The following is a 27,557-nucleotide window of genomic DNA, read 5'->3' as shown; positions in this document are numbered from 1 at the left end:
GGCGGCACTGAGTAGGTAACCAGTGTGTCCTACCGGTACCCAGGGAAGGTCGTCAGAAGTAACTCCACACGATGTTTCAGTAGTGGTTCATCCTGTATAGATGGTCGGATGAATCGCAGGGAAAAGAGAAGTGGATGTAATCAAACACATGCATGTAGGGTCCCTATAGTAAACCCTATAGCTGTCTGACAATAAACCCTGATACTAAAAGTATGGTAGCAGCCTGACCACAGGGCACTCGTCCTTGAAAGGACGACCCCGTCCGGAACCTGTCCCTGTTTCTATAATACTAAATGTCCCTGTATATGCATAGGCAAATCCCTACATGCACGTTTCGCTGCCGGGACATAGGGCAGCTCGTCAGGGGAGATGGTGTAGTGACAGGCAAGTCAATCCTAGATAAAAAAAGAGACAAGCCTGCAGACCAAAATTGACACGGTCAGTCAAATGGTCATAAGGTGCACAAAGATATTTGGCCCCTTCGTGGGCTACCTCATTGGTAAGAGGTTAAACAGAAATGCAGTATTCAGATGAGAGTGACTGCATATGGGACGCCAACTAACCTGGTGTGTCCTCCTTGTTTAAATACGCCTTGATTCCCGCCACTGCCGTCGGTAATGAGGGCCAATGAGCGTGCTTACTCGCCTGCACGTAAGCGTAGCGCATGCGCACATCGCGGAATGGAAACGAGGCTTGGAGCGCAGGTAGAGTGCCTGATACGGAACGCACTCCTGCGCATGCGCGAGCTCGCATTAGATATCGCGAGGTCGCGGAGGCTGTACAGAACAGCAGAAGAGATGAGAAGCAGTTCAGATATCGATTACTTCTTAATACTCAGCAAAATACAATCGATCGGACAAACGAGAGTATAGCTGAGTATAATGAACCACAATCGGTTCTAATTTAAAGATATTTGCGGCCATTTATCCTATGTTGGATAAGTACAGTTAGAGAATAGGGATACAGACAGAGAGACAGGTAAAAGCAGGTAGGCATAAAGGATAAATTTATGTCTCATGTAGGGTCTTGGTCAGTAATAAGTCTTAGTCTGAAGACTGACACAAAAAGATTTTATATATAAATGATAGTGCCAGCGGGTGATACCCATACAAGGTTCATACTCGACTAAAATGTGCATGATGAATTGAAAAATGACTGGGAGGTGACGGTAAATACATTCGAAAAATGACAATTGATGCATAAACGTGATGATTAAATCAAATACCACCCCAGAGACATGTGATGACGGTGACGAGAACAGGAATCATTCTACAGAAAGCAGCTGTAATTCAGCTGCTCGTTCAGGCCATTTGGTGCGACAGTCTTTAGAAGAAATATCCACCGTGACTCACGTTGTAAAATGATCTTGTCCCAGTCACCCCCTCTCTTGGGGGGACTGACAGCCTCAATACCCATGGCTCTAATGGCCTTGGGGTTGCCTTGGTGTAAGTCGCAGACATGGCGGGCCACTGGGGTATCGCGACGCTTCTCAATATCCAGGAGATGTTCTCCTATGCGTCTACGTAGCTCGCGCTTAGTCTTGCCAATATATTCTTTTTGACAGATGCATGTGATCTTATATATTACACCAACAGTTCTGCATGAGATGAAATCTTTAATGTCAAAACTGCGTTGGAGGTTGGTACTGTGAAAGGTTTTACCCTGGTCTATGTTGCCACAGGCCACACAACCACTGCATCTGAAACAGCCCACAGGGCGACGACTCAGCCACGTACTTGGTCTAGCTGGAGGTGCAAGATGGCTGTGCACCAATAAGTCCTTAAGACTTTGACCTCTTCTAAACGTCACCTGTGGGTGTTCATGCAGTACTTCTCGGACATCTGGATCCATAAGTAGGATAGGCCAGTGTCGTGCCAAAATCTCCCTTGATTCATTGGCAGAGCCGTCAAAAGTGGTAATGAATCTCACCTTTCTGTCACTCTCCTGTCTAGTCTTCGGAGTAAGCAAAGTCTCTCTAGGGGTGTTAGTTGCCCTCTGAAAAGCCCCTCTCAAAACCTTGTCGGGGTAACCCCTGGCCCTGAATCTTTGTCTAAGGTCAGCTGCCTGATGTAAATATTCATCCTCATCAGAGCAGTTCCTGCGTAAACGCAGGTATTGTCCATAGGGTATACCTCTCTTAAGTGGTAAGGGGTGGCTACTCTGCCAATGCAGGACCGAGTTGGTAGCCGTGGTCTTGCGAAATACAGTTGTAGAGAGTTCGCCATCAGGTTTCTTGGAAATACGGACATCCAAAAAAGGAAGGGAACAATCATTGGTCTCGTAGGTAAAACGGAGACCGATGGAGTTGACATTAAGAAAGTCCACAAACCTTTTGAATTCTAGGGTGCCCGCATTCCAGACTATGAGGATGTCATCGATGTACCGGGCCCATATAGCGATGGGCCCGGTCATCGGTTCACCCTCTCCGAAAACAACGGTGGCCTCCCACCAGCCCAGGAGCAGGTTGGCATAGGACGGCGCACAGGAACAACCCATGGCCGTACCCCTGAGCTGGTGGTAAAGCCGACCGTCAAAGGTAAAGAAGTTGTGTGTCAGCAAAAATCTGAGCAGCTGTAAGACAAAGGTATTATGCGCCTTAAACTGTTGTCCTCGCATGCTAAGATAATAGCTGACTGCTAACAACCCAGCCTCATGTGGTATGGAGGAGTATAATGCCTCCACATCCACACTGGCTAGTAAGGAGTGATCATCGACACAAATACCCTCCACCTGTTTTAAAAGGTCCATTGTATCACGGGTGTAGGAGGGGAGTGCAACAACAAATGGCATTAGAATCTGGTCTATATATACCCCTATATTTTGTCCAATGCTCCCGATTCCGGCCACGATAGGTCTCCCCTTGAGTGGTCTAAGACCTTTATGGACCTTTGGGAGACTATAGAACGTAGCCACAATCGGGTGCCGGGGGTACATAAAGTCCAGCTCATCTTGTGAGATGAGATTCGACGCTCTACCTGCCAGAAGGATCTCTCTTAGTTCAACTAAGTACGGTGCTGTCGGGTTAGATGTTAGTAACTGATAGCTGTTTTTATCTTTAAGGATCTGTTCACACATAGATTGGTAATCTGATCGATTCATGATTACCGTGTTACCGCCTTTATCCGACGGTTTGATAATTATATCCTTATCATTCTTTAAGGACCTGATAGCCCGATGTTCCTCAGATGAACAGTTGTTGTAATGCGGGAAATGCTGCATAGCCATTAAGTCAGTACTGACAAGCTGTAGAAAGACGTCCACACACGAAATGTCGCCGTCCGGCGGCATTTTGTTGCTTTTATTGCGCAAAGACGTGAATGGGCCAACACCCTGCAATGTATGGGCGTCTTCTGTGAGGCTATGCAACAATTCCACATCCCTCAGGATGTTAGTCGGTATACCTAACAACTGACACTTCTTTTGTTCCGTAATCTTAAAATGTTTGTGCCACCTTAGTTTTCGTATGAACAGGTGTAGGTCTTTAACCCACGTGAACATATCGTAATGGCGAGTGGGGACAAATGAAAGTCCTTTAGATAGTATCGCCATTTCGCTATGAGTAAGAGTGCGTATGGAGAGGTTGATCACCTCGGGCCCAACAGGTCCCGTGTGTTGGGACGGTTCCTGAGCGGGTAATTCACACCTTGGTCTAAAAAACCGATTTTACCAGGGCCAGCTGAGCCTCTCCCCCTCCCTCTACCTTTCCCTTTTTTGTTGAAATTCTTTTGTTTATTTCTATTGGGATTACCACCAAGTTCTCTATCACTATCTGAAACCTCAGTATCAGTGGTGGAGATCTCAGAGGTAGCTTCTTTGGGGGCCGCTTCTCTTAGGACCAAATAGGCCTTGTTTTCTTTGAACTCGGCAAGGTCCTTGTTAAATTGCCTATGTTTACGTTCACGCAAGTAATACTGATATTTCTCAACAGTAACTTGGAGTTGCTTCTCCTTGTTGAGAAAATCAGGATCACTTGAGAAAGTTTTGGTAACCTCAACTTGGATGTTAAGTTTATCAGTGAGGCAAGTTAAATTTATTCTTTCTTCCTCTAGTAAAAGTGTCATCAACTGAAGTGAACTTTTTGTGGCCAGCTGTTCCCAACGGGTGGTAAAACCGGGGCTACGTTGTTTCTGCACCGGGGTGACAGAAATACGGAGTCCTCGTGGTACTATGCCCTGCTTGATGTAATTATCAAGGCTCTGTACCTCCCACCAGCAGGCCAAATGTTCCTTATAAAGTCGATTAAGCTCCTTAAAAGCGACTTTAAAGGAAGGTACACTCTTTTTTTGCTGGTATGATCTATCAGAAAAGACCTCTTTCGCCTCCTCAAACCATGTCTCCGTGTTAATACCACCATCCAAAAAACCTGCCATATCAAAATTGCATTAATGATCAAGAATCAGTGAATTAAAGCGGTCAGATCTGGGTATGTCTGCGCTCTGGATTATCTGGGGTATAAGCAACATTCAGAGAGAATAATCCTAAAACATAACATTTAATTTTTATGCTAAATAAAATCCTAAATTTAGTGTGCAAAAAAAAAGAGATACAAGGGATGAGTAAAGATATAGACCGCTATGTAGAGTGGTCCATGGTCATCCTAGTATCAAAAAATTATTAAAAGTGCACGGCGGCACTGAGTAGGTAACCAGTGTGTCCTACCGGTACCCAGGGAAGGTCGTCAGAAGTAACTCCACACGATGTTTCAGTAGTGGTTCATCCTGTATAGATGGTCGGATGAATCGCAGGGAAAAGAGAAGTGGATGTAATCAAACACATGCATGTAGGGTCCCTATAGTAAACCCTATAGCTGTCTGACAATAAACCCTGATACTAAAAGTATGGTAGCAGCCTGACCACAGGGCACTCGTCCTTGAAAGGACGACCCCGTCCGGAACCTGTCCCTGTTTCTATAATACTAAATGTCCCTGTATATGCATAGGCAAATCCCTACATGCACGTTTCGCTGCCGGGACATAGGGCAGCTCGTCAGGGGAGATGGTGTAGTGACAGGCAAGTCAATCCTAGATAAAAAAGAGACAAGCCTGCAGACCAAAATTGACACGGTCAGTCAAATGGTCATAAGGTGCACAAAGATATTTGGCCCCTTCGTGGGCTACCTCATTGGTAAGAGGTTAAACAGAAATGCAGTATTCAGATGAGAGTGACTGCATATGGGACGCCAACTAACCTGGTGTGTCCTCCTTGTTTAAATACGCCTTGATTCCCGCCACTGCCGTCGGTAATGAGGGCCAATGAGCGTGCTTACTCGCCTGCACGTAAGCGTAGCGCATGCGCACATCGCGGAATGGAAACGAGGCTTGGAGCGCAGGTAGAGTGCCTGATACGGAACGCACTCCTGCGCATGCGCGAGCTCGCATTAGATATCGCGAGGTCGCGGAGGCTGTACAGAACAGCAGAAGAGATGAGAAGCAGTTCAGATATCGATTACTTCTTAATACTCAGCAAAATACAATCGATCGGACAAACGAGAGTATAGCTGAGTATAATGAACCACAATCGGTTCTAATTTAAAGATATTTGCGGCCATTTATCCTATGTTGGATAAGTACAGTTAGAGAATAGGGATACAGACAGAGAGACAGGTAAAAGCAGGTAGGCATAAAGGATAAATTTATGTCTCATGTAGGGTCTTGGTCAGTAATAAGTCTTAGTCTGAAGACTGACACAAAAAGATTTTATATATAAATGATAGTGCCAGCGGGTGATACCCATACAAGGTTCATACTCGACTAAAATGTGCATGATGAATTGAAAAATGACTGGGAGGTGACGGTAAATACATTCGAAAAATGACAATTGATGCATAAACGTGATGATTAAATCAAATACCACCCCAGAGACATGTGATGACGGTGACGAGAACAGGAATCATTCTACAGAAAGCAGCTGTAATTCAGCTGCTCGTTCAGGCCATTTGGTGCGACAGTCTTTAGAAGAAATATCCACCGTGACTCACGTTGTAAAATGATCTTGTCCCAGTCACCCCCTCTCTTGGGGGGACTGACAGCCTCAATACCCATGGCTCTAATGGCCTTGGGGTTGCCTTGGTGTAAGTCGCAGACATGGCGGGCCACTGGGGTATCGCGACGCTTCTCAATATCCAGGAGATGTTCTCCTATGCGTCTACGTAGCTCGCGCTTAGTCTTGCCAATATATTCTTTTTGACAGATGCATGTGATCTTATATATTACACCAACAGTTCTGCATGAGATGAAATCTTTAATGTCAAAACTGCGTTGGAGGTTGGTACTGTGAAAGGTTTTACCCTGGTCTATGTTGCCACAGGCCACACAACCACTGCATCTGAAACAGCCCACAGGGCGACGACTCAGCCACGTACTTGGTCTAGCTGGAGGTGCAAGATGGCTGTGCACCAATAAGTCCTTAAGACTTTGACCTCTTCTAAACGTCACCTGTGGGTGTTCATGCAGTACTTCTCGGACATCTGGATCCATAAGTAGGATAGGCCAGTGTCGTGCCAAAATCTCCCTTGATTCATTGGCAGAGCCGTCAAAAGTGGTAATGAATCTCACCTTTCTGTCACTCTCCTGTCTAGTCTTCGGAGTAAGCAAAGTCTCTCTAGGGGTGTTAGTTGCCCTCTGAAAAGCCCCTCTCAAAACCTTGTCGGGGTAACCCCTGGCCCTGAATCTTTGTCTAAGGTCAGCTGCCTGATGTAAATATTCATCCTCAGGGATGAAGGGACATTTAGTATTATAGAAACAGGGACAGGTTCCGGACGGGGTCGTCCTTTCAAGGACGAGTGCCCTGTGGTCAGGCTGCTACCATACTTTTAGTATCAGGGTTTATTGTCAGACAGCTATAGGGTTTACTATAGGGACCCTACATGCATGTGTTTGATTACATCCACTTCTCTTTTCCCTGCGATTCATCCGACCATCTATACAGGATGAACCACTACTGAAACATCGTGTGGAGTTACTTCTGACGACCTTCCCTGGGTACCGGTAGGACACACTGGTTACCTACTCAGTGCCGCCGTGCACTTTTAATAATTTTTTGATACTAGGATGACCATGGACCACTCTACATAGCGGTCTATATCTTTACTCATCCCTTGTATCTCTTTTTTTTTGCACACTAAATTTAGGATTTTATTTAGCATAAAAATTAAATGTTATGTTTTAGGATTATTCTCTCTGAATGTTGCTTATACCCCAGATAATCCAGAGCGCAGACATACCCAGATCTGACCGCTTTAATTCACTGATTCTTGATCATTAATGCAATTTTGATATGGCAGGTTTTTTGGATGGTGGTATTAACACGGAGACATGGTTTGAGGAGGCGAAAGAGGTCTTTTCTGATAGATCATACCAGCAAAAAAAGAGTGTACCTTCCTTTAAAGTCGCTTTTAAGGAGCTTAATCGACTTTATAAGGAACATTTGGCCTGCTGGTGGGAGGTACAGAGCCTTGATAATTACATCAAGCAGGGCATAGTACCACGAGGACTCCGTATTTCTGTCACCCCGGTGCAGAAACAACGTAGCCCCGGTTTTACCACCCGTTGGGAACAGCTGGCCACAAAAAGTTCACTTCAGTTGATGACACTTTTACTAGAGGAAGAAAGAATAAATTTAACTTGCCTCACTGATAAACTTAACATCCAAGTTGAGGTTACCAAAACTTTCTCAAGTGATCCTGATTTTCTCAACAAGGAGAAGCAACTCCAAGTTACTGTTGAGAAATATCAGTATTACTTGCGTGAACGTAAACATAGGCAATTTAACAAGGACCTTGCCGAGTTCAAAGAAAACAAGGCCTATTTGGTCCTAAGAGAAGCGGCCCCCAAAGAAGCTACCTCTGAGATCTCCACCACTGATACTGAGGTTTCAGATAGTGATAGAGAACTTGGTGGTAATCCCAATAGAAATAAACAAAAGAATTTCAACAAAAAAGGGAAAGGTAGAGGGAGGGGGAGAGGCTCAGCTGGCCCTGGTAAAATCGGTTTTTTAGACCAAGGTGTGAATTACCCGCTCAGGAACCGTCCCAACACACGGGACCTGTTGGGCCCGAGGTGATCAACCTCTCCATACGCACTCTTACTCATAGCGAAATGGCGATACTATCTAAAGGACTTTCATTTGTCCCCACTCGCCATTACGATATGTTCACGTGGGTTAAAGACCTACACCTGTTCATACGAAAACTAAGGTGGCACAAACATTTTAAGATTACGGAACAAAAGAAGTGTCAGTTGTTAGGTATACCGACTAACATCCTGAGGGATGTGGAATTGTTGCATAGCCTCACAGAAGACGCCCATACATTGCAGGGTGTTGGCCCATTCACGTCTTTGCGCAATAAAAGCAACAAAATGCCGCCGGACGGCGACATTTCGTGTGTGGACGTCTTTCTACAGCTTGTCAGTACTGACTTAATGGCTATGCAGCATTTCCCGCATTACAACAACTGTTCATCTGAGGAACATCGGGCTATCAGGTCCTTAAAGAATGATAAGGATATAATTATCAAACCGTCGGATAAAGGCGGTAACACGGTAATCATGAATCGATCAGATTACCAATCTATGTGTGAACAGATCCTTAAAGATAAAAACAGCTATCAGTTACTAACATCTAACCCGACAGCACCGTACTTAGTTGAACTAAGAGAGATCCTTCTGGCAGGTAGAGCGTCGAATCTCATCTCACAAGATGAGCTGGACTTTATGTACCCCCGGCACCCGATTGTGGCTACGTTCTATAGTCTCCCAAAGGTCCATAAAGGTCTTAGACCACTCAAGGGGAGACCTATCGTGGCCGGAATCGGGAGCATTGGACAAAATATAGGGGTATATATAGACCAGATTCTAATGCCATTTGTTGTTGCACTCCCCTCCTACACCCGTGATACAATGGACCTTTTAAAACAGGTGGAGGGTATTTGTGTCGATGATCACTCCTTACTAGCCAGTGTGGATGTGGAGGCATTATACTCCTCCATACCACATGAGGCTGGGTTGTTAGCAGTCAGCTATTATCTTAGCATGCGAGGACAACAGTTTAAGGCGCATAATACCTTTGTCTTACAGCTGCTCAGATTTTTGCTGACACACAACTTCTTTACCTTTGACGGTCGGCTTTACCACCAGCTCAGGGGTACGGCCATGGGTTGTTCCTGTGCGCCGTCCTATGCCAACCTGCTCCTGGGCTGGTGGGAGGCCACCGTTGTTTTCGGAGAGGGTGAACCGATGACCGGGCCCATCGCTATATGGGCCCGGTACATCGATGACATCCTCATAGTCTGGAATGCGGGCACCCTAGAATTCAAAAGGTTTGTGGACTTTCTTAATGTCAACTCCATCGGTCTCCGTTTTACCTACGAGACCAATGATTGTTCCCTTCCTTTTTTGGATGTCCGTATTTCCAAGAAACCTGATGGCGAACTCTCTACAACTGTATTTCGCAAGACCACGGCTACCAACTCGGTCCTGCATTGGCAGAGTAGCCACCCCTTACCACTTAAGAGAGGTATACCCTATGGACAATACCTGCGTTTACGCAGGAACTGCTCTGATGAGGATGAATATTTACATCAGGCAGCTGACCTTAGACAAAGATTCAGGGCCAGGGGTTACCCCGACAAGGTTTTGAGAGGGGCTTTTCAGAGGGCAACTAACACCCCTAGAGAGACTTTGCTTACTCCGAAGACTAGACAGGAGAGTGACAGAAAGGTGAGATTCATTACCACTTTTGACGGCTCTGCCAATGAATCAAGGGAGATTTTGGCACGACACTGGCCTATCCTACTTATGGATCCAGATGTCCGAGAAGTACTGCATGAACACCCACAGGTGACGTTTAGAAGAGGTCAAAGTCTTAAGGACTTATTGGTGCACAGCCATCTTGCACCTCCAGCTAGACCAAGTACGTGGCTGAGTCGTCGCCCTGTGGGCTGTTTCAGATGCAGTGGTTGTGTGGCCTGTGGCAACATAGACCAGGGTAAAACCTTTCACAGTACCAACCTCCAACGCAGTTTTGACATTAAAGATTTCATCTCATGCAGAACTGTTGGTGTAATATATAAGATCACATGCATCTGTCAAAAAGAATATATTGGCAAGACTAAGCGCGAGCTACGTAGACGCATAGGAGAACATCTCCTGGATATTGAGAAGCGTCGCGATACCCCAGTGGCCCGCCATGTCTGCGACTTACACCAAGGCAACCCCAAGGCCATTAGAGCCATGGGTATTGAGGCTGTCAGTCCCCCCAAGAGAGGGGGTGACTGGGACAAGATCATTTTACAACGTGAGTCACGGTGGATATTTCTTCTAAAGACTGTCGCACCAAATGGCCTGAACGAGCAGCTGAATTACAGCTGCTTTCTGTAGAATGATTCCTGTTCTCGTCACCGTCATCACATGTCTCTGGGGTGGTATTTGATTTAATCATCACGTTTATGCATCAATTGTCATTTTTCGAATGTATTTACCGTCACCTCCCAGTCATTTTTCAATTCATCATGCACATTTTAGTCGAGTATGAACCTTGTATGGGTATCACCCGCTGGCACTATCATTTATATATAAAATCTTTTTGTGTCAGTCTTCAGACTAAGACTTATTACTGACCAAGACCCTACATGAGACATAAATTTATCCTTTATGCCTACCTGCTTTTACCTGTCTCTCTGTCTGTATCCCTATTCTCTAACTGTACTTATCCAACATAGGATAAATGGCCGCAAATATCTTTAAATTAGAACCGATTGTGGTTCATTATACTCAGCTATACTCTCGTTTGTCCGATCGATTGTATTTTGCTGAGTATTAAGAAGTAATCGATATCTGAACTGCTTCTCATCTCTTCTGCTGTTCTGTACAGCCTCCGCGACCTCGCGATATCTAATGCGAGCTCGCGCATGCGCAGGAGTGCGTTCCGTATCAGGCACTCTACCTGCGCTCCAAGCCTCGTTTCCATTCCGCGATGTGCGCATGCGCTACGCTTACGTGCAGGCGAGTAAGCACGCTCATTGGCCCTCATTACCGACGGCAGTGGCGGGAATCAAGGCGTATTTAAACAAGGAGGACACACCAGGTTAGTTGGCGTCCCATATGCAGTCACTCTCATCTGAATACTGCATTTCTGTTTAACCTCTTACCAATGAGGTAGCCCACGAAGGGGCCAAATATCTTTGTGCACCTTATGACCATTTGACTGACCGTGTCAATTTTGGTCTGCAGGCTTGTCTCTTTTTTATCTAGGATTGACTTGCCTGTCACTACACCATCTCCCCTGACGAGCTGCCCTATGTCCCGGCAGCGAAACGTGCATGTAGGGATTTGCCTATGCATATACAGGGACATTTAGTATTATAGAAACAGGGACAGGTTCCGGACGGGGTCGTCCTTTCAAGGACGAGTGCCCTGTGGTCAGGCTGCTACCATACTTTTAGTATCAGGGTTTATTGTCAGACAGCTATAGGGTTTACTATAGGGACCCTACATGCATGTGTTTGATTACATCCACTTCTCTTTTCCCTGCGATTCATCCGACCATCTATACAGGATGAACCACTACTGAAACATCGTGTGGAGTTACTTCTGACGACCTTCCCTGGGTACCGGTAGGACACACTGGTTACCTACTCAGTGCCGCCGTGCACTTTTAATAATTTTTTGATACTAGGATGACCATGGACCACTCTACATAGCGGTCTATATCTTTACTCATCCCTTGTATCTCTTTTTTTTTGCACACTAAATTTAGGATTTTATTTAGCATAAAAATTAAATGTTATGTTTTAGGATTATTCTCTCTGAATGTTGCTTATACCCCAGATAATCCAGAGCGCAGACATACCCAGATCTGACCGCTTTAATTCACTGATTCTTGGCTTGTATTGGCTAATGCAGGTCATTTTTTGGGAATATCTCAGGAACGGTATGTCCTAGAGAGCTGAGACCCGGTCAAAAACCTTCCCGGACACCTGATGTACCTGTGTGCCAAATTTGGTGAAGATCGGTCCAGTCGTTTGGTCGCGCATAAAGAACGTCTAGACAGACAGAAACTCATTTTTGTAATATGAGATATATATATATATATATATATATATATTTTATTTATACACAAACACATACGCACACTATATATATATATATATATATATATATATATATATATATAAATATACACACTCACCTAAAGAATTATTAGGAACACCTGTTCTATTTCTCATTAATGCAATTATCTAGTCAACCAATCACATGGCAGTTGCTTCAATGCATTTAGGGGGGTGGTCCTGGTCAAGACAATCTCCTGAACTCCAAACTGAATGTCAGAATGGGAAAGAAAGGTGATTTAAGCAATTTTGAGCGTGGCATGGTTGTTGGGGCCAGACGGGCCGGTCTGAGTATTTCACAATCTGCTCAGTTACTGGGATTTTCATGCACAACCATTTCTAGGGTTTACAAATAATGGTGTGAAAAGGGAAAAACATCCAGTATGCGGCAGTCCTGTGGGCAAAAATGCCTTGTGGATGCTAGAGGTCAGAGGAGAATGGGCCGACTGATTCAAGCTGATAGAAGAGCAACGTTGACTGAAATAACCACTCGTTACAACCGAGGTATGCAGCAAAGCATTTGTGAAGCCACAACACGCACAACCTTGAGGCGGATGGGCTACAACAGCAGAAGACCCCACCGGGTACCACAAATCTCCACTACAAATAGGAAAAAGAGGCTACAATTTGCACGAGCTCACCAAAATTGGACTGTTGAAGACTCGAAAAATCTTGCCTGGTCTAATGAGTCTCGATTTCTGTTGAGACATTCAAATGGTAGAGTCCGAATTTGGCGTAAACAGAATGAGAACATGTATCCATCCTCTGATGGCTACTTCCAGCAGGATAATGCACCATGTCACAAAGCTCGAATCATTTCAAATTGGTTTCTTGAACATGACAATGAGTTCACTATACTAAAATGGCCCCACAGTCACCAGATCTCAACCCAATAGAGCATCTTTGGGATGTGGTGGAACGGGAGCTTCGTGCCCTGGATGTGCATCCCTCAAATCTCCATCAACTGCAAGATGCTATCCTATCAATATGGGCCAACATTTCTAAAGAATGCTATCAGCACCTTGTTGAATCAATTCCACGTAGAATTAAGGCAGTTCTGAAGGCAAAAGGGGGTCCAACACCGTATTAGTATGGTGTTCCTAATAATTATTTAGGTGAGTGTGTATATATATATATATATATACACACACACACACACACTATATATACATATATATATGTATATACACACACAATATATACAAACATACAATTCTGAAAAAAATATTAATTTTTCATTTTTATATATAGTATATTTTTATATATATTTATATACATTAATTATGTATATACTGTAAATATATAACACATGTATATATATATTTTATATTGTGTGTATATTATATATATATGTGTGTGTGTGTGTGTGTATATATATATATATATATATATATATATATATGGTAAAATCTAAGCCCAGCCCACTTTTTGTTAGCCCCACCCATTTTCGGGGTCGGGACAGCGACCAGAAAAAAATCTATCAAATGCCTACTGTATGCAGGGGCTCAGGAGGGTGTATTGGCACGGAACTTCAGGGAAGCACATCCTCCTCCTCCACTAGCTGCTGATTTCTTTCACACTTGGAGGGCACTAGTGATGGGAGCAGACTGTGCATGCTCTGCTTTTACAGGTGAGGGAGAAGAGCGCAGGTGCAGATAGACTGCACAGATGATCTGACATGGACGAGTTTGTTGTGAAGCTCCTCCATGTCGCGTGCAGCCATGGACGGATTCGGCTGCAGGGCAGAGTGGGCTCAGGGGGCGTGGCTTCAGATAATAGAAAATACAGGCAGATGTGCTTAATGACATATATTAGGAAATTTTTCCTTGCCTCCCACACAGTAGTAGGAAATACATGGAGAGTGGCCAACCCCTTTAAGTTGCATGTACTGACATCCATGTTTACAGAAGTAAAGGCGTGGGAGGCCCACTATACTATGATTTAGTTTGGCTTAGTACTAGTTTTTATGTTTTATATACAGTTGCAAGAAAATGTATGTGAACCCTTTGGAATGATATGGATTTCTGCACAAATTGGTCATAAAATGTGATCTGATCTTCATCTAAGTCACAACAATAGACAATCACAGTCTTCTTAAACTAATAACACACAAAGAATTAAATGTTACCATGTTTATATTGAACACACCATGTAAACATTCACAGTGCAGAAATCAGAAAGAGCTGAGCATAAAACCAAGTGATCAAGTTTTCTCCATAGATCTTTTAAAGTGTGAATCCACTTACTATAGGGAAATTGAGCAATCTGAGAAAGTTTGAATAAGGCATGACTATTGGTGCTTAACTAGTCAGGAACAGCCTTGTGTAGTTTTCTTGTGCAGCAGTGTCAAGATTATACAGAGAAAGGTGTGATCGAGGAAGAACATCCCGGCAAATGGGATTCCGGGGATGTGAACCACACAGCACGATGTACAGAATCATTCTGACAAATAGGCGGGGCACAGTTGAACAAATTGCAGTTGGACACAATGCTAATGCTCCAACTCGTGTATCTGAGCACATAACTCGTTCCTTCACCTGTTCCATCACCTGTTCAGATGAATCGATATTTCTGTTGCATCATGCTGATGGGAGAATCAGAATTTGGTGTAAGCAGCATATAGAGATGAATCTTTCCTGTCAGTTCTCAACAGTTCAGGCTGGTGGAGGTAAAGTAATGGTGTGGAGAATTTTTTCTCTGCACACCCTGGATCCTCTGATGCCTGTGGTTGGACGTTTGGCCTTTAGGGCTTACCTAAGCATTGTAGTCGACCATATTTATCCCTTCATGATAGCTGTTTACCCTATGGTAGAAGGACACTTTCAGCTTGGCATTGCACCATGACACAAGGGTCGGATGGTTATAGGTTGGTTCCAAGAACATGATAGCTAGTTTTCTTTGCTTCTCTGGCCTTCACAGCCCCCAGATCTTAACCCTATAGAGCATCTCTGGAATGAGGTAAAACAGGCTGTTCAGACCATGTCAATAAATCCATCTAAATTTGTGGCACCTGAGAAGTTATCCTGCCCACATGGGCCAATATTCCTGCAGAAACAAGAATTCTAGCCCATTTCTCAGTACAACTCTGCTATCTTGGTAGGTTTCCTCTCATGTACTGCTCGCTTCAGGTCCTTCCACATTTCTATTGGATTAGGCTACATTCACATGAACATATTTTGTTTCCGTGTCCGTTCCTTTTTTTTTTTGCGAATTGGATGAGGACCCATTCCTTTCAATGGGCTACATTCACACAAACATATGTGTTTTGTGGTCCACAAAAAAGTGATCCGCAAAAAATACGTATGACGTCCTTTTGGCATCCTTATTGCATCCATACAGACAGAATAGGACATGCTCTATATTTTTTGTGGGGCTACGAAACGGACATACAGAGGCGGACAGCGCACGGTGTGCTGTCCGCATTTTTTGCGGACCCATTAAAATGAATGGGTCCTAATCCAATCCACAAAAAAAAAAACGGACACGGAAACAAAATAAATTTATGTGAATGTAGCCTTAAGGTCAGGCCATTTCAAAACTTTAACTTTTTTATTCTTTAACTATTCTTTGTTAGAACGGCTTGTGTGCTTAAAGGGGATGTCTCACTTCAGCAAATGGCATTTATCATATAGAGAAAGTTAATACAAGGCACTTACTAATGTATTGTGATTGTCCATATTGCCTCCTTTACTCATTATATTCATTTTTCCATCACGTTATACACGTCTTGTTTCCAAGGTTATGACCACCCTGAAATTCAGCAACGGTTGCCGTGCTTGCACATTATAGGAAAAAACACCTTTCTGGGGACGGGACCGTGGTAATGCACATATACTGGCACTTTTTCATATAGTGTGCAAGCACGGGCATCACTGCTTGATTTCAGAGTGGTCGTAACCATGGAAACGAGCAGTGAAACATGAATCTAGCCAGCAAAGAAGACAATATGGACAATCACAATACATTAGTAAGTGGCTTGTATCAACTTTGTGTACATGGTTAATGCCGTTTGCTGAAGTGACACAACCCTGTTAAGGTTGTTGTCTTGCTAGTGTTGAACAAAGTGAGCTCGCAGCCCCATAAATTGTATTGCAGCTGTGCTATTGCAACTTAGTCTTATTCACTTGAATGGGACTGAACTGCACACAGGACATGTGCTGATGGATGTGACGTCAGCCCAGAAGAGGAAGAGGCCAGAAAACCCCTTTCGGAATAAGGTTTGATGTGGACATACAGGCATTGAAGGCTTTGATGACTTAGGGGCTAATTGTTAAACATTGATAATCATCGGACCCGTGTGAATATTTGCTTTCTATTATTTTTCCCCTCCAGTGACTGGGCCTTCCCATATGATATATTAAGACTATGTCCTCACACAGCAAATGGCTTTCCAGTGTGAAATATGCATATATTACATGCAGATTCATACTCTGCAGAGTGAAATCTGCTGTGAATATCTGTGAGACATACTCAACAGGGCATGCCGCAGAATTTGTGTTTCATGCTAATCGTTAACTTTATGCCTGTTTGATAGGACGATCCGTTCAAGAACAAAGCTCTTTTGTTTAATAACAGCAGCAGTCAGGACATTTATTCTGATCCGTTCCAAACCGAGGATCCCTTCACGGCTGATCCATTCAAAGGAACTGACCCATTCAAGAGCAGTAAGTGCCTTGTCTTACGTTGACTATACACAATCAAGTAGATGTTAGATGAGTCCACTGTCAGGGAAGATGAGGATCAAGCATGTTGGATTTCAACTGCTTGATCTTTTTTTTTTTTTCCCCAGGGAAGTGAGTCCCTACCAGAAGTGTCTGGCAATGGCTTCATTCGTGTTCAAGACACATGCATGCTGAGCTGTTATGTGTATGGGGGTTGTTTAGAGTGGTAGCTGTCGGACGAACGAGCATAATGTGTATGGCCAGACAGTCTTTTTTTGATAGCAGCATTATTTGTATGGATTGTGGAAAGTTAAGCTATCAGAAATTATTTTTCAGATCCTTTTGGTGATGACCCATTTAAGGAAAGCGACCCATTTCATGCTCCTACTTCAGATGACCCTTTCCAGAAGCCCGGTAAAGGCGACCCTTTTTCTACTGACCCCTTCACTAAGAATAATGTCCATTCGATGACATTGCCTTTAAAGGTGAGATATGGTATCCATCTAAATGCATTAAGTTGCAACTGTGTAACACATGCACAATAGGATTTACTCCTTCATCTGGTATTTTTATTTTGTATTTATGCATTATTTGTCCATCAGATCTTGGCAGCAGGAATATTTACATGGTGCTATGACATCTTTTGCTGCAAGTTTTCACTTTGTGAATATGTCCTTACAGTAGAATATAATTTTAATATTGTTGATGTAACTTAAAATGGATGAGTACCGTATTTAAAGAAGTTAGTGTTTTCTATTCACACACGGACTTAATTTTTGCATCCATTTACCTTTAGGATAACGGAGGTTTTTTTCGTTTTTGCATTTTCATTTTTCTTCCCTATCTTCCTTGAGCCATAACTTTTTTATTTTTAAGTTCACATAGCTATATGAGGGTTTATTTTTTGCGGGACAAGTTGTACCATTTAATATGGCATACAATGTAGTGGGAAACAGGGAAAAAATTCCAAATGGGGTGGAATTTGGAAAAAAAAAAACGCAATTCCTACACCATTTTACAGGTTTTGTCCCCACTGTGTTCCGTTTATGGCAGAACTGACCTGTGCCCTTCATTCTGTAGGTCAGTACGATTACAACGATACCACATATGTATTGGTTTTTTATGTCTAAATAGTATAAAAATATTTTTTTTTACATCACCATATTCTGACCCTGTAACTTTTTTTACAGTTATATCTACTGAGCTTTGTGGGGGCTCATTTTTTTTGGGACAATCTGTCGTTTTTATTGATACCATTTTGGAGTGTGTGTGACTTTTTGATCACATTTTATTAAAAAAAATTGGGGTAAGAGAAGCAATGAAAAAATGGCAAATTGGCCATTTTGTCCCTTTTTTCTGTTACGCTATTCGCCGTATTGGAAAAATATTTTTTATATTTTAATAATACGGGTGTTTTCAGTGGCGGTGATACCCATGATGTTAATTTTTTTGTTATTTATGTATTTATTTTTTATATGTAAAAGGCCCCCCCTTTTCCATATAAAAAATAAATACATAAATAACAAAAAAATATTAACATCATGGGTATCACCGCCACTGAAAACACCCGTACTATTAAAATATGAAAAAATATTTTTCCAATACGGCGAATAGCGTAACAGAAAAAAGGGTCAAAATGGCCAATTTGGCATTTTTTCATTGCTTCTCTTACCCAAATTTTTTTTAATAAAATGTGATCAAAAAGTCACACACACTCCAAAATGGTATCAATAAAAACGACAGATTGTCCCACAAAAAATTAGCCCCCACAAAGCTCAGTAGATATAACTATAAAAAAAAGTTACGGGGTCAGATTATGGTGATTGAAACTTTTATATTTAAAAAAAATATATATATTAAGTTTTTTTTTTTTTTTTTTTTTTACTTTTTTTATGATTTTGAAGCTCAAATTTGTGCATACAAAATCAAATATTTTTTAAAATCCATTTATTACGGAGAACTGCTCATTTAGTATGTTGGTCTGCCATCTGGTGGCCAAAATAAGAATTGCAGCTTTAATGCCCTGAGTCTCTTCAGCGAGACTGAGTGCATTAAAATCAATTACCAGCATCCTCACTGGCCGCCGAGGATGCTGGTAGGAAGCCCTGAAGCACAGGCTTCCGGGTTTTTCACCTTTTAGATGCCTTGACGGCATCTAAAGGCTTTACCTTGATCGACATTATTGTAAGTAGCCGCGGGTCTCCGCTGTTTGGAACAGCGGAGACCCACCTGTGATGACGCCCACTGCACGTGCGAGCGAGCACCATGTTTGCCCATCACTCCAGCGCTGTAGATGTACGGCACTTTTAGCGAAAGGGTTAAGAGGGTGAAACAAAAGACTTAAAGAAAAAACCCAAAAACAGAGCCGTTACTACATGGGGAATGCAAGTAGTTACTACAACAGATAAGCCAGGAGAGGTGACAGGTCCTCTTAAATCTGGCCTTAAGATGCATTTAGACGCAACAATAATTGTCCTGCGAATGGTCGTTCCCGATCATCTGGCCGTCTAAATGTGCCGTCTAAATGCTCGTTCGTTGGGTGATCCTATCTCTCGTGCAGGTACCACCGATCATGGCTTCTGAGCAGCAGATTGTGCTGTCTAGCGATCTGCTTCTCAGAAGCCATGATTCTGTATGAGGATGAGGGATTGCTGTAGCGATCCCTCGTCCTCATACAGTGAAGTAGATTGCTGCATGTCTAAATACACCTTTACACAAGACTGTTATCTCTCCCCACTTCCTTTTAAATATGGACACTTGGTTCAGCTGAATGTTTATTTCAATAGGAAGCAGGCTTAACAAGCAAAGGCTTGGGCATGTTGAAATTCACATTGCTTGATCTCTTTACCTTAGCAGCAGACAGTGTGTGTGTATCAGGGGGTGGGGGTGTTGGACTTTAGATCTCCAACCAGTCTGGTAAAATTTGGTAGCTTTGGCCAATTAACACAGCAGTTAAGCGATCATTGTTCGATCACAGAAACTCTTTTTCTTTCTCTTCTAATAGTCTGATCCTTTTGAGAGCAGAGATCCTTTCTCCTCGTCAACGCTGCCAAAGAAAGAACCAGGTGAGAAGACTTTCACAAAGAAGTACCTCATTTAGGACTGAGAGCATTGCCACTTTCTGTTTTCCTTTAAATGTTCCATTTCTGATAGTTTTTATAGTTTTTCTTTCCCATGATCTCTGATTGACGCAGTACTTGACACGACATCCTGTGTGCAGTTGTGTCTTCAGCTCAGCCCCATTCATCTATATGGGGCAGTGCTACAGTATTAGATTCTGCCATACATATCAGACAGTGCAGTGTCAGATACTGCAGTGGTCGATGACTGATTACTTCTCTTTCGGATAAGTCCTCAGTATGAACCTATCAGAAAACCCCTTTTAAAAGGTTGTATACTATAAAATTATGGTTAAAGGGATTGTAAAAAAAAAATTCTATGCACATCTCACTTAGAGGGGTTGTTCCATCTTGGACATTGGGGAGCATATCGCTAGGATATGCCGCCAGTGTCTGATAGGTGCGGGTCCCGGAGGGTGCACCTTGCATGCACGGCCACCCTCCATTCATTTCTATGCAACTGCTGAAAATAGCCAAGCGATGTGCTCAGCTATTTTCAGAAGTCTCATTGAAATGAATGGAAAGCGCAAGGTGCAAGCGTGGCCACCGCTCCCTTAATTTCTATGGGGCTTACAGAAATAGCCAGCCAGCAGTCGACTGTTTTTGGCAGGCCTATAGAAGTGAATGAGTGCGGTCACGCATGGACAGTCCATCCTCTGGCACTTTGCAGGCTCTGTTCTAAGGATAGATATGGGTCCCACACCTATCAGGCACTAGGGGCATATCCTGGCGATATGCCCCCAATGTCCAAGACGGGACAACCCTTTTAATGCCAAGAGTAGTCTCTTTTAATTCTCCAAGCGTGCCTTGGTTTAGGTTTTATCATTCCCATCTGTGTGCACCTTGTGTTGCAATAGATTTTAAACAGATTGATGACCTATATAAAGTCCTCAGCTACGGTATGTTCTCACAGTGTGCATAACTAATTATCTAAGTCTAAAGATAGATGTAGCATATTATGGAATTGCAGAAATCTATGCACACTGATTGTTTGTATGCTCATAGTTGAGTGTCTTTACAAGGATGTCCAATATAAGGCATGAACTTGCTCAGTATCACCTAATAATTGCAACTTAAAGGGGTTGTCCAGGTTCAGAGCTGAACCCGGACATATCTCCATTTTCACCCAGGCAGCCCCCCTGACTTAAGCATCAGAGCAGTTCATGCTCTGGCATTTGCTTCAGGCATTTTTTGGAGAACCAGTGACGTACCGGGCTCTCCATGGGGCTGCCAGGAAGCCCGGTGATGTCACCAGCACTGAGGGGCGGGATTTAGCGCTGCTCTAGCCAGTAAAACGGATAGGGAAGCTCTAAAGCCCGCCCATCAGAGCCGGTGACGTCACCAAACACACTGCCGGGCGGAAGCTTCCGCCCGGCAGTGTGTTATGATAAACAAAAGATGAGATGCTCCGATGCTAGCCTCAGGGGGGTTGCCCTTTAAGACGTGATGTTTCCATTAATGTTTCACTTGGGTGAGTTAGATGAAGCTTTTGGCTGATGTCACAGTTTTTTGTGTCAGTTTTTGATGCAGTTTTTAGCCAAAGCCAGAAGTGAGTTGGAAGGGATTGAGAAATACAAAGTAAGGCTAGTTTCACACTAGCGCTTTTAGATTCGACAGGCTGTTCCGGTAAGGAGCACCCTGGTGCATATCTCTGCGTTCCGGCATTGCTGGAAGCTATTGCATCAAGTTCTGGCCCCATTCACTATAATGAGGACCGGCGGAGATCCTGCTGCCTGCTGTTGTCGGATCTTCACCAGTCTCCATTATAGTAAATGGGGCCGACAATTGTCAGGTAGCATCCAGCAGTGCCGGATCCAGACATCTCGGGCAGGCTGCTCCCTGCCGGAATAACACTATAGTAAAACTAGCCTAAGGACTCCCTGCTGAATATATATGGTCTCCTGCAGGGTTCACTTTTGGCATTGGTTAAATAAAAAACTGACACACATCTGTGTGTAACACCACCCTTAGCAGGCTTGTTTTCTGAGTGCATTATTGGCTTTGGATTCAACTTTTGATGGACCCAGTCAGAGAAGACCATGGGTATAGCTGCTGCCACTAGGAGGCAACACTAAGTGGAAAAAGCGTTAGCTCCTCCTACCAGCTGTACCCCCTCCTGCAGACACTGAGCTAATCAGCGTCCCTAGGAGGCAGACATGCCTGCTTGCGGGTCTGCTAACATTTTTCTTTTTCTGGGAATACAGGAGACTGAAACCCCTGCTACCCCACTAGTAGGGAGGATGACCAGTGGGTCACCAGCCTGGCTGCTTGTTCCTTAACTCCAGAAGGCAAGGAGGTTGGGTGTACTGCAAAATCTGCTGTGACCCAGCAGTAATCATGTTACCTTTCTTTCAAGCCCCCTTTATTCCAGTGTAGCTTCCCTCACTAAGGGGCAGCCGCTGGATTGGGGTGTAAGATGTCGGAAGGAAAGTAACTCCTGAGAGAGCTACATTTCAAGGATTTTTTTTTTTACTGACCTGTAAAATCCTTTTCTGTCTGTTCATTGGAGGACACAGCTCCCACCCAGTTTGCTGGATTTTGGGATGATCCCATTTCTTGTGGTTCCTCCTGACTGGTTCTACTGCTTGGGTACATACTGATTAGCTCAGTGTCTGTAGAAGGAGCTAATGCTTTTTCCACTTAGTGCTGCCTCTTTGCAGCTACAGTATACCCATGGTTTTTTGTGTCACCCAAAGAACATAGCAAGAAATGGATTTTTACAGGTAAGTACAAAAATGTACTGTGATTGTCTAAACATCTTGTTAATGCAGTTTAACAATATCTTCTGGAAACTATTTCCGAACAATGCTTTCTCAAACTATTTTGTCCACCAGTAAATTGTACAGTTCCAAAAATCAGTTGCTTAAAACAATTACTTTTTCAGACCCTTTTGGGACACTGGATCCTTTTGGAAGTAGTGCTTTCAGCAGCAATGAAAGTTTTGCAGATTTTAGCCACATGTCCAAGGTAGGTATAACATTTCCAATAACATCCATGCCATGCTACATCATTATTAATTCCTGGCCCCTCTACGTGCGCCGTTTTCTAGCCCTGTTGTTCACCACTAGGTGTCAGAATTAATATGATGAGCTGCTGGTATCTGCTCATACCGAAACCTGGAGCTCTCTAGTATCTCTCTCACCACTTCAAAAGCTGACAGTGTTAGGTGTAATAAACACATGTGGTTTTATCTCTAAAGCTGAGACTTGTTTTTAACTGAATTCTTTAGCTTTTCTGGTTGTGGGATTAATAAACTATAATTTATCAGTGTTTTAACATTCTGTACATTCTGTTAAATTGAGTTGGGCTGTGAGTCGTATAGTTTAACCTTGCACAGCATTGCACAAGTACCTTAAGTTTGTGATACCGTTTTGTATGTTAACTAACTAAAAAGGAATCCCCCAAACCCCCCGCCCCCAGACAACTGACTCTTCCTCCTAACTCGATGGGCAGTACCCGATGCCAGATTACTCAGTGTCGCTATCAGTCATTTATGCCACTGACTGCAGAGAGGTCAGTATAAAATCATAATTCATGTAAGTAGTAGTCTGCAGGGGCACTGAAGGCACAGTTGGGGTTTTTATCACTGGAGGGATTTATTTCTGAATACAGAATTCAGTGTGAAGCAGAACTGTATTAGGCATTTCTAGGGCTCCTATGGCTGTGGTTCTGACTGTATAAGCAGAGCTTTGATGCTAGCATCATTCCTACCAATATCACATATTTCGGCACGTTGAATGTGAAACATCATTTGGCAGTGTACATATAGAATGAATGTACATTTGTAACTTAGACAGTATCTGTACAGAGCCCGCTGTAATGGGTTGCATATTAGGCGTATCTGTCAGCTATTTCTAGTCAATTATTTTTCCCTCCCATCGTGATAGATAGTATTTGCTGTTACTTTTGGCTTTTGACTAAAGCGGGAGAATCCAGAAATATTTTCAGGTAGTGTATTGTATGAAATTTCTGCAGATCCTGACTAAGGCCTCATGCACACGACAGTTGTTTTTGTCCGCCTCCGAGCCGCAGTTTTTGCTGCTCGGATGCGTACCCATTCACTTCAATGGGGCCGCAAAAGATGCGGACTGCACTCAGTGTGCTGTCCGCATCCGTTCCTCCATTCCGTAGCCTTGCAAAAAAAATATAACATGTCCTATTCTTGTCCGTTTTGCGGACAATAATAGGCATTTCTACAATGGGCCGTCCGTTCCTTTCCGCAAATTGCGGAAGGCACACGGGTGGCTTCCGTGTTTTGCGGATCCGCAAAAAACGGAACGGTTGTGTGCATGTAGCCTTATACAGGCAGTGAGGCTGTGAACTGACAACTTGGTGGAAACAATTGACATGTGGTGGCTGAACATAAACCTGCCTACCATACATTCACTGATTTAGTTCCTTGTTATTGATAGTATTTGGAGTGTACCTAAACCTTTATATATATATATATATATATATATATATATATAATAGCCTGCACTGATTAACAGAGAGGAGTGAGCAGGAGCTCACATAAGAAATGGCTCCTCTGCCTGTACCCGCTCTGCTAAAGCCTGACATAGCCCACCTGTGCCAGGCTTTAGGAGAGCAGTGCTGGTACTGGGCCTGTACAGCGCTCGGTGCAGCCGCAGGAGAGTCCGTACCCCCATACACAGCATTGTATGGGTGTATGGATCCTAAAACACAAAAGGCACCTGAAGTTTATTTGCCCATTGCACTGGGAAAGCCTTAAATAAATTAAGTATATTAGAAAAATGAATATAAATGTTTAGGTACACTTAATTTGACCTACACTTCCAAACACCCAGCTCGACTCTGTGTAAGTAAATGCTTGAGTTTTGCCATATAGACTGCCTGCAATAAGCGCTATGGATATTCACGTTTCTGTGTAATACCTTTTAACATTAATTGATACCAATCAAGTGCCCATCTGCAAAAAAAACACGTCTTTTCAAGTGAAGAATGAAAACACTATGTGCAGACACACCTATGTAAAGGAAACATCTCTTTGCTTTTATATCATGCACATCAAAGGTGCTCTTGGCCAAGCAGTAAAACTACAAAGGGTTGTTGCGAAATTGTACCACTGCTCCTCTTGAACATGCACAGCAGAAAAGCTTGCAGCCTAGACATAAAATCCAGCGGTTCTTTGTGTGCACATGAAGCGATTTGGTTGTCAGGACTTTTGCATGCAGGAGATGGACCTACCAGTTGGTTCAGTCATTGAGTTCCATTCCAAAATGACCATGCTTGTGATTTAGCGCACGTGGTGGTTTAACAGCCCTAACTTTATTTGTTGGGCTGCCAAAATGATTCTTACAATGTTTTCTGCTTATTAATCCGTTTTTTAATCACTTTACTTTTCTCACCTGATTTTAGTTGTGAAAAGACAAATGTCACAAAGATTAAAAATATATTAGATGCAGGTTTTTAACATACCATTTTCAAACTGAATAATAATTGAGGGCCATTGTGTAAGCATTTATTCATAAGAAAGCAATCTGGGAATTATGGCTATAATAAGTAATTTTATTAGAATTTCATTATGTACCCATCTTGAGAACACCGTTTTATAACATTTAGAGCTTTTTGCTTCACTTGCAAAATTCCCCTAACCAAAAGACTATAAAATACCATTCAGCATGCTGCAATGTAGTCTCCACTCAAATCCCCCTACTGCATGTTCTGATGGTCTATCTCTGCCCTGCTGTCCGTGGTTTTAGCCACCATGCTGTCTATATAGTAGCTATATGTAATAGACTACACAGTAGCTGGGGTCTCCATCATTTATTCTGTGCAACATAGGGGACCATCCATGAAACAGGTAGGATGTAAGACAGCAAACCTGCAGCCTGGGAGCCACATAAGCTTGCCATGCAGTTCTGTGCAGTGCTGTGCAGTGCCCAACCTTAGGAAGAAGGTAACGTTAAATTTGCAAAAGAAGAATATGGCTGTCCTCTGAGAGCCATGTCTTTCTGAACTCAGTGCCATCAGTGTTCTTTCTTCCCCACACTGGTCACCTACTGTGTGGCTGGCACTGTTTGTCTGACACCAAAGGAGGGACATTCCAAGGAGGGTTAATAATGTCTTGGTTAGGGTACTTTCACACTAGCGTTAGTGTGTTCCGACATGCAGTTCCGTCGTCGGAGCTGCCTGCCGGATCCGCCGATCAGTGTGACAACTGACAGCATATGTAGACGGATCCGGGTGCGAATCAGTCTACAAATGCATTGCAAGAACGGATCCGTCTCTCCGCTTGTCATGCGGATGGACTGATCCGTCTTGCAGTCTTTTTCACAGTTTTCTCAGTCTGCGCAGACCAGAAGGACGGATCCGCCCTTCAGTTGTTTTGCCATGCCGGATTTGGCACTAATGCAAGTAAATGGGAATTAATGCCGGATCCGGCATTCCGGCGACTGATCAGGCATTTTGGACGGACATAATACCGCAGCATGCTGCGGTATTATGTCCGACCAAAACGCCTGACCGTGAACGGAAGGCATACTGATGCAAACCGAACGGATTTCTATCCATTCAGAATGCATGGGAATATGCCTGATCAGTTCTTATGCGGCATAGAGCCCTTTTGATGGAACTCAATGGAGGAAAAGAATAACGCTAGTGTGAAAGTACCCTTAAAAACCCCTTTATGTTTTATTGTCAGTGTTATTGGTAGAAGCTGACATTGTGGCCTTCAGACCAGAGAAGGGTGTGCACCCCTGATGTACAAAGAGGGTGCCCTTTAGGGAGATGGTAATGTCAGAAACTATTCTGCATCTAAAGTGTGGCTTTAACGTGAGATCTGAAGACCTCGACACAGAAAATTGTATTTTTCAATATATGTGACATTTTACAGTTGGTGAAGCTGTAGTGTCCAAAGCCGATGTGATAAAACAGAAATAATGATCAACAATTCTTGCAGAGAACTTTCCCATGAGTGCCAGTCGTAACCACACATGCACTGCTCCGCTGATGGAGATAAGCTAAACAGGACATGTTTTCATCTCAGTTGCTCTGTAGTTTTACTTGAGAATTTTTTTTCAAGCTGTACCCAAGATCTGATTGTTGCAGAAAGATTTCAACAAAATAGCAGTGCCTGTGTTGATTAGTACCTGATCCTGATGTAGAACACAGAATTACTAGAACATTTTTGCACGGTACAATTTTCCAGATTAGATTTCTCAATTTTTTTTCTCTAAATTCAGATAATCAGTGCTGATTAGCTGCTTATTTCTGATCTTTTGATCACATTGCAAATTATTAGAAAGGAAATCAGTGGGTTTTGATCACCGTTTTGGCCAGTTTATTGTACTGGTGTTGCTATTTAAAGAATTGGCAGGTAATTGTTGAATTTCATATTACAGTTATCATAAAGTAACTGTCCTTGTTCAGGACTGTCATCATGCCGGATTACAATGTTAAAGAGACAATCCAGGATTTTTTTAGTGTAGGATAGACCATGATAAAGGAGTTAAATATACCACACAATCTTCTCATGCTTATTTAAGAGGGGATAGCAGTCTATATGCTTCACCTGATGTCATTTTAAAAGGGAAATCCACATATAACCATGAGACAAAATCTTAGACAGCTCCTGTACTTTATGGTAAAGTGACCAAAAATTCCATATGCACCACTTTTACCCCTTTCCAGCGATAAGCCTTGGTCTTT

The 27,557-nt window shown here is 43.1% G+C and overlaps 1 protein-coding gene across 2 annotated transcripts in view; it reads left to right on the top strand.

Moving 5' to 3' along the window:
• EPS15L1 (epidermal growth factor receptor pathway substrate 15 like 1) overlaps positions 1–27,557 on the top strand; it is a 297,626-nt gene that overhangs the window by 165,561 nt on the left and 104,508 nt on the right. For both annotated transcript variants that reach the window (XM_040417436.1, XM_040417435.1), the window contains 4 exons: positions 16,641–16,770; positions 17,104–17,252; positions 19,772–19,832; positions 22,771–22,853. In XM_040417436.1, the coding sequence (XP_040273370.1) occupies positions 16,641–16,770; positions 17,104–17,252; positions 19,772–19,832; positions 22,771–22,853 (423 nt within the window). The remainder of the gene's footprint in view (positions 1–16,640; positions 16,771–17,103; positions 17,253–19,771; positions 19,833–22,770; positions 22,854–27,557) is intronic.

This window comes from Bufo bufo, chromosome 2 (assembly GCF_905171765.1).
Source record: "Bufo bufo chromosome 2, aBufBuf1.1, whole genome shotgun sequence".
In the NCBI taxonomy this organism is placed as follows: Eukaryota; Metazoa; Chordata; class Amphibia; order Anura; family Bufonidae; genus Bufo; species Bufo bufo.
This window is presented reverse-complemented; position numbering and strand designations above follow the sequence as displayed.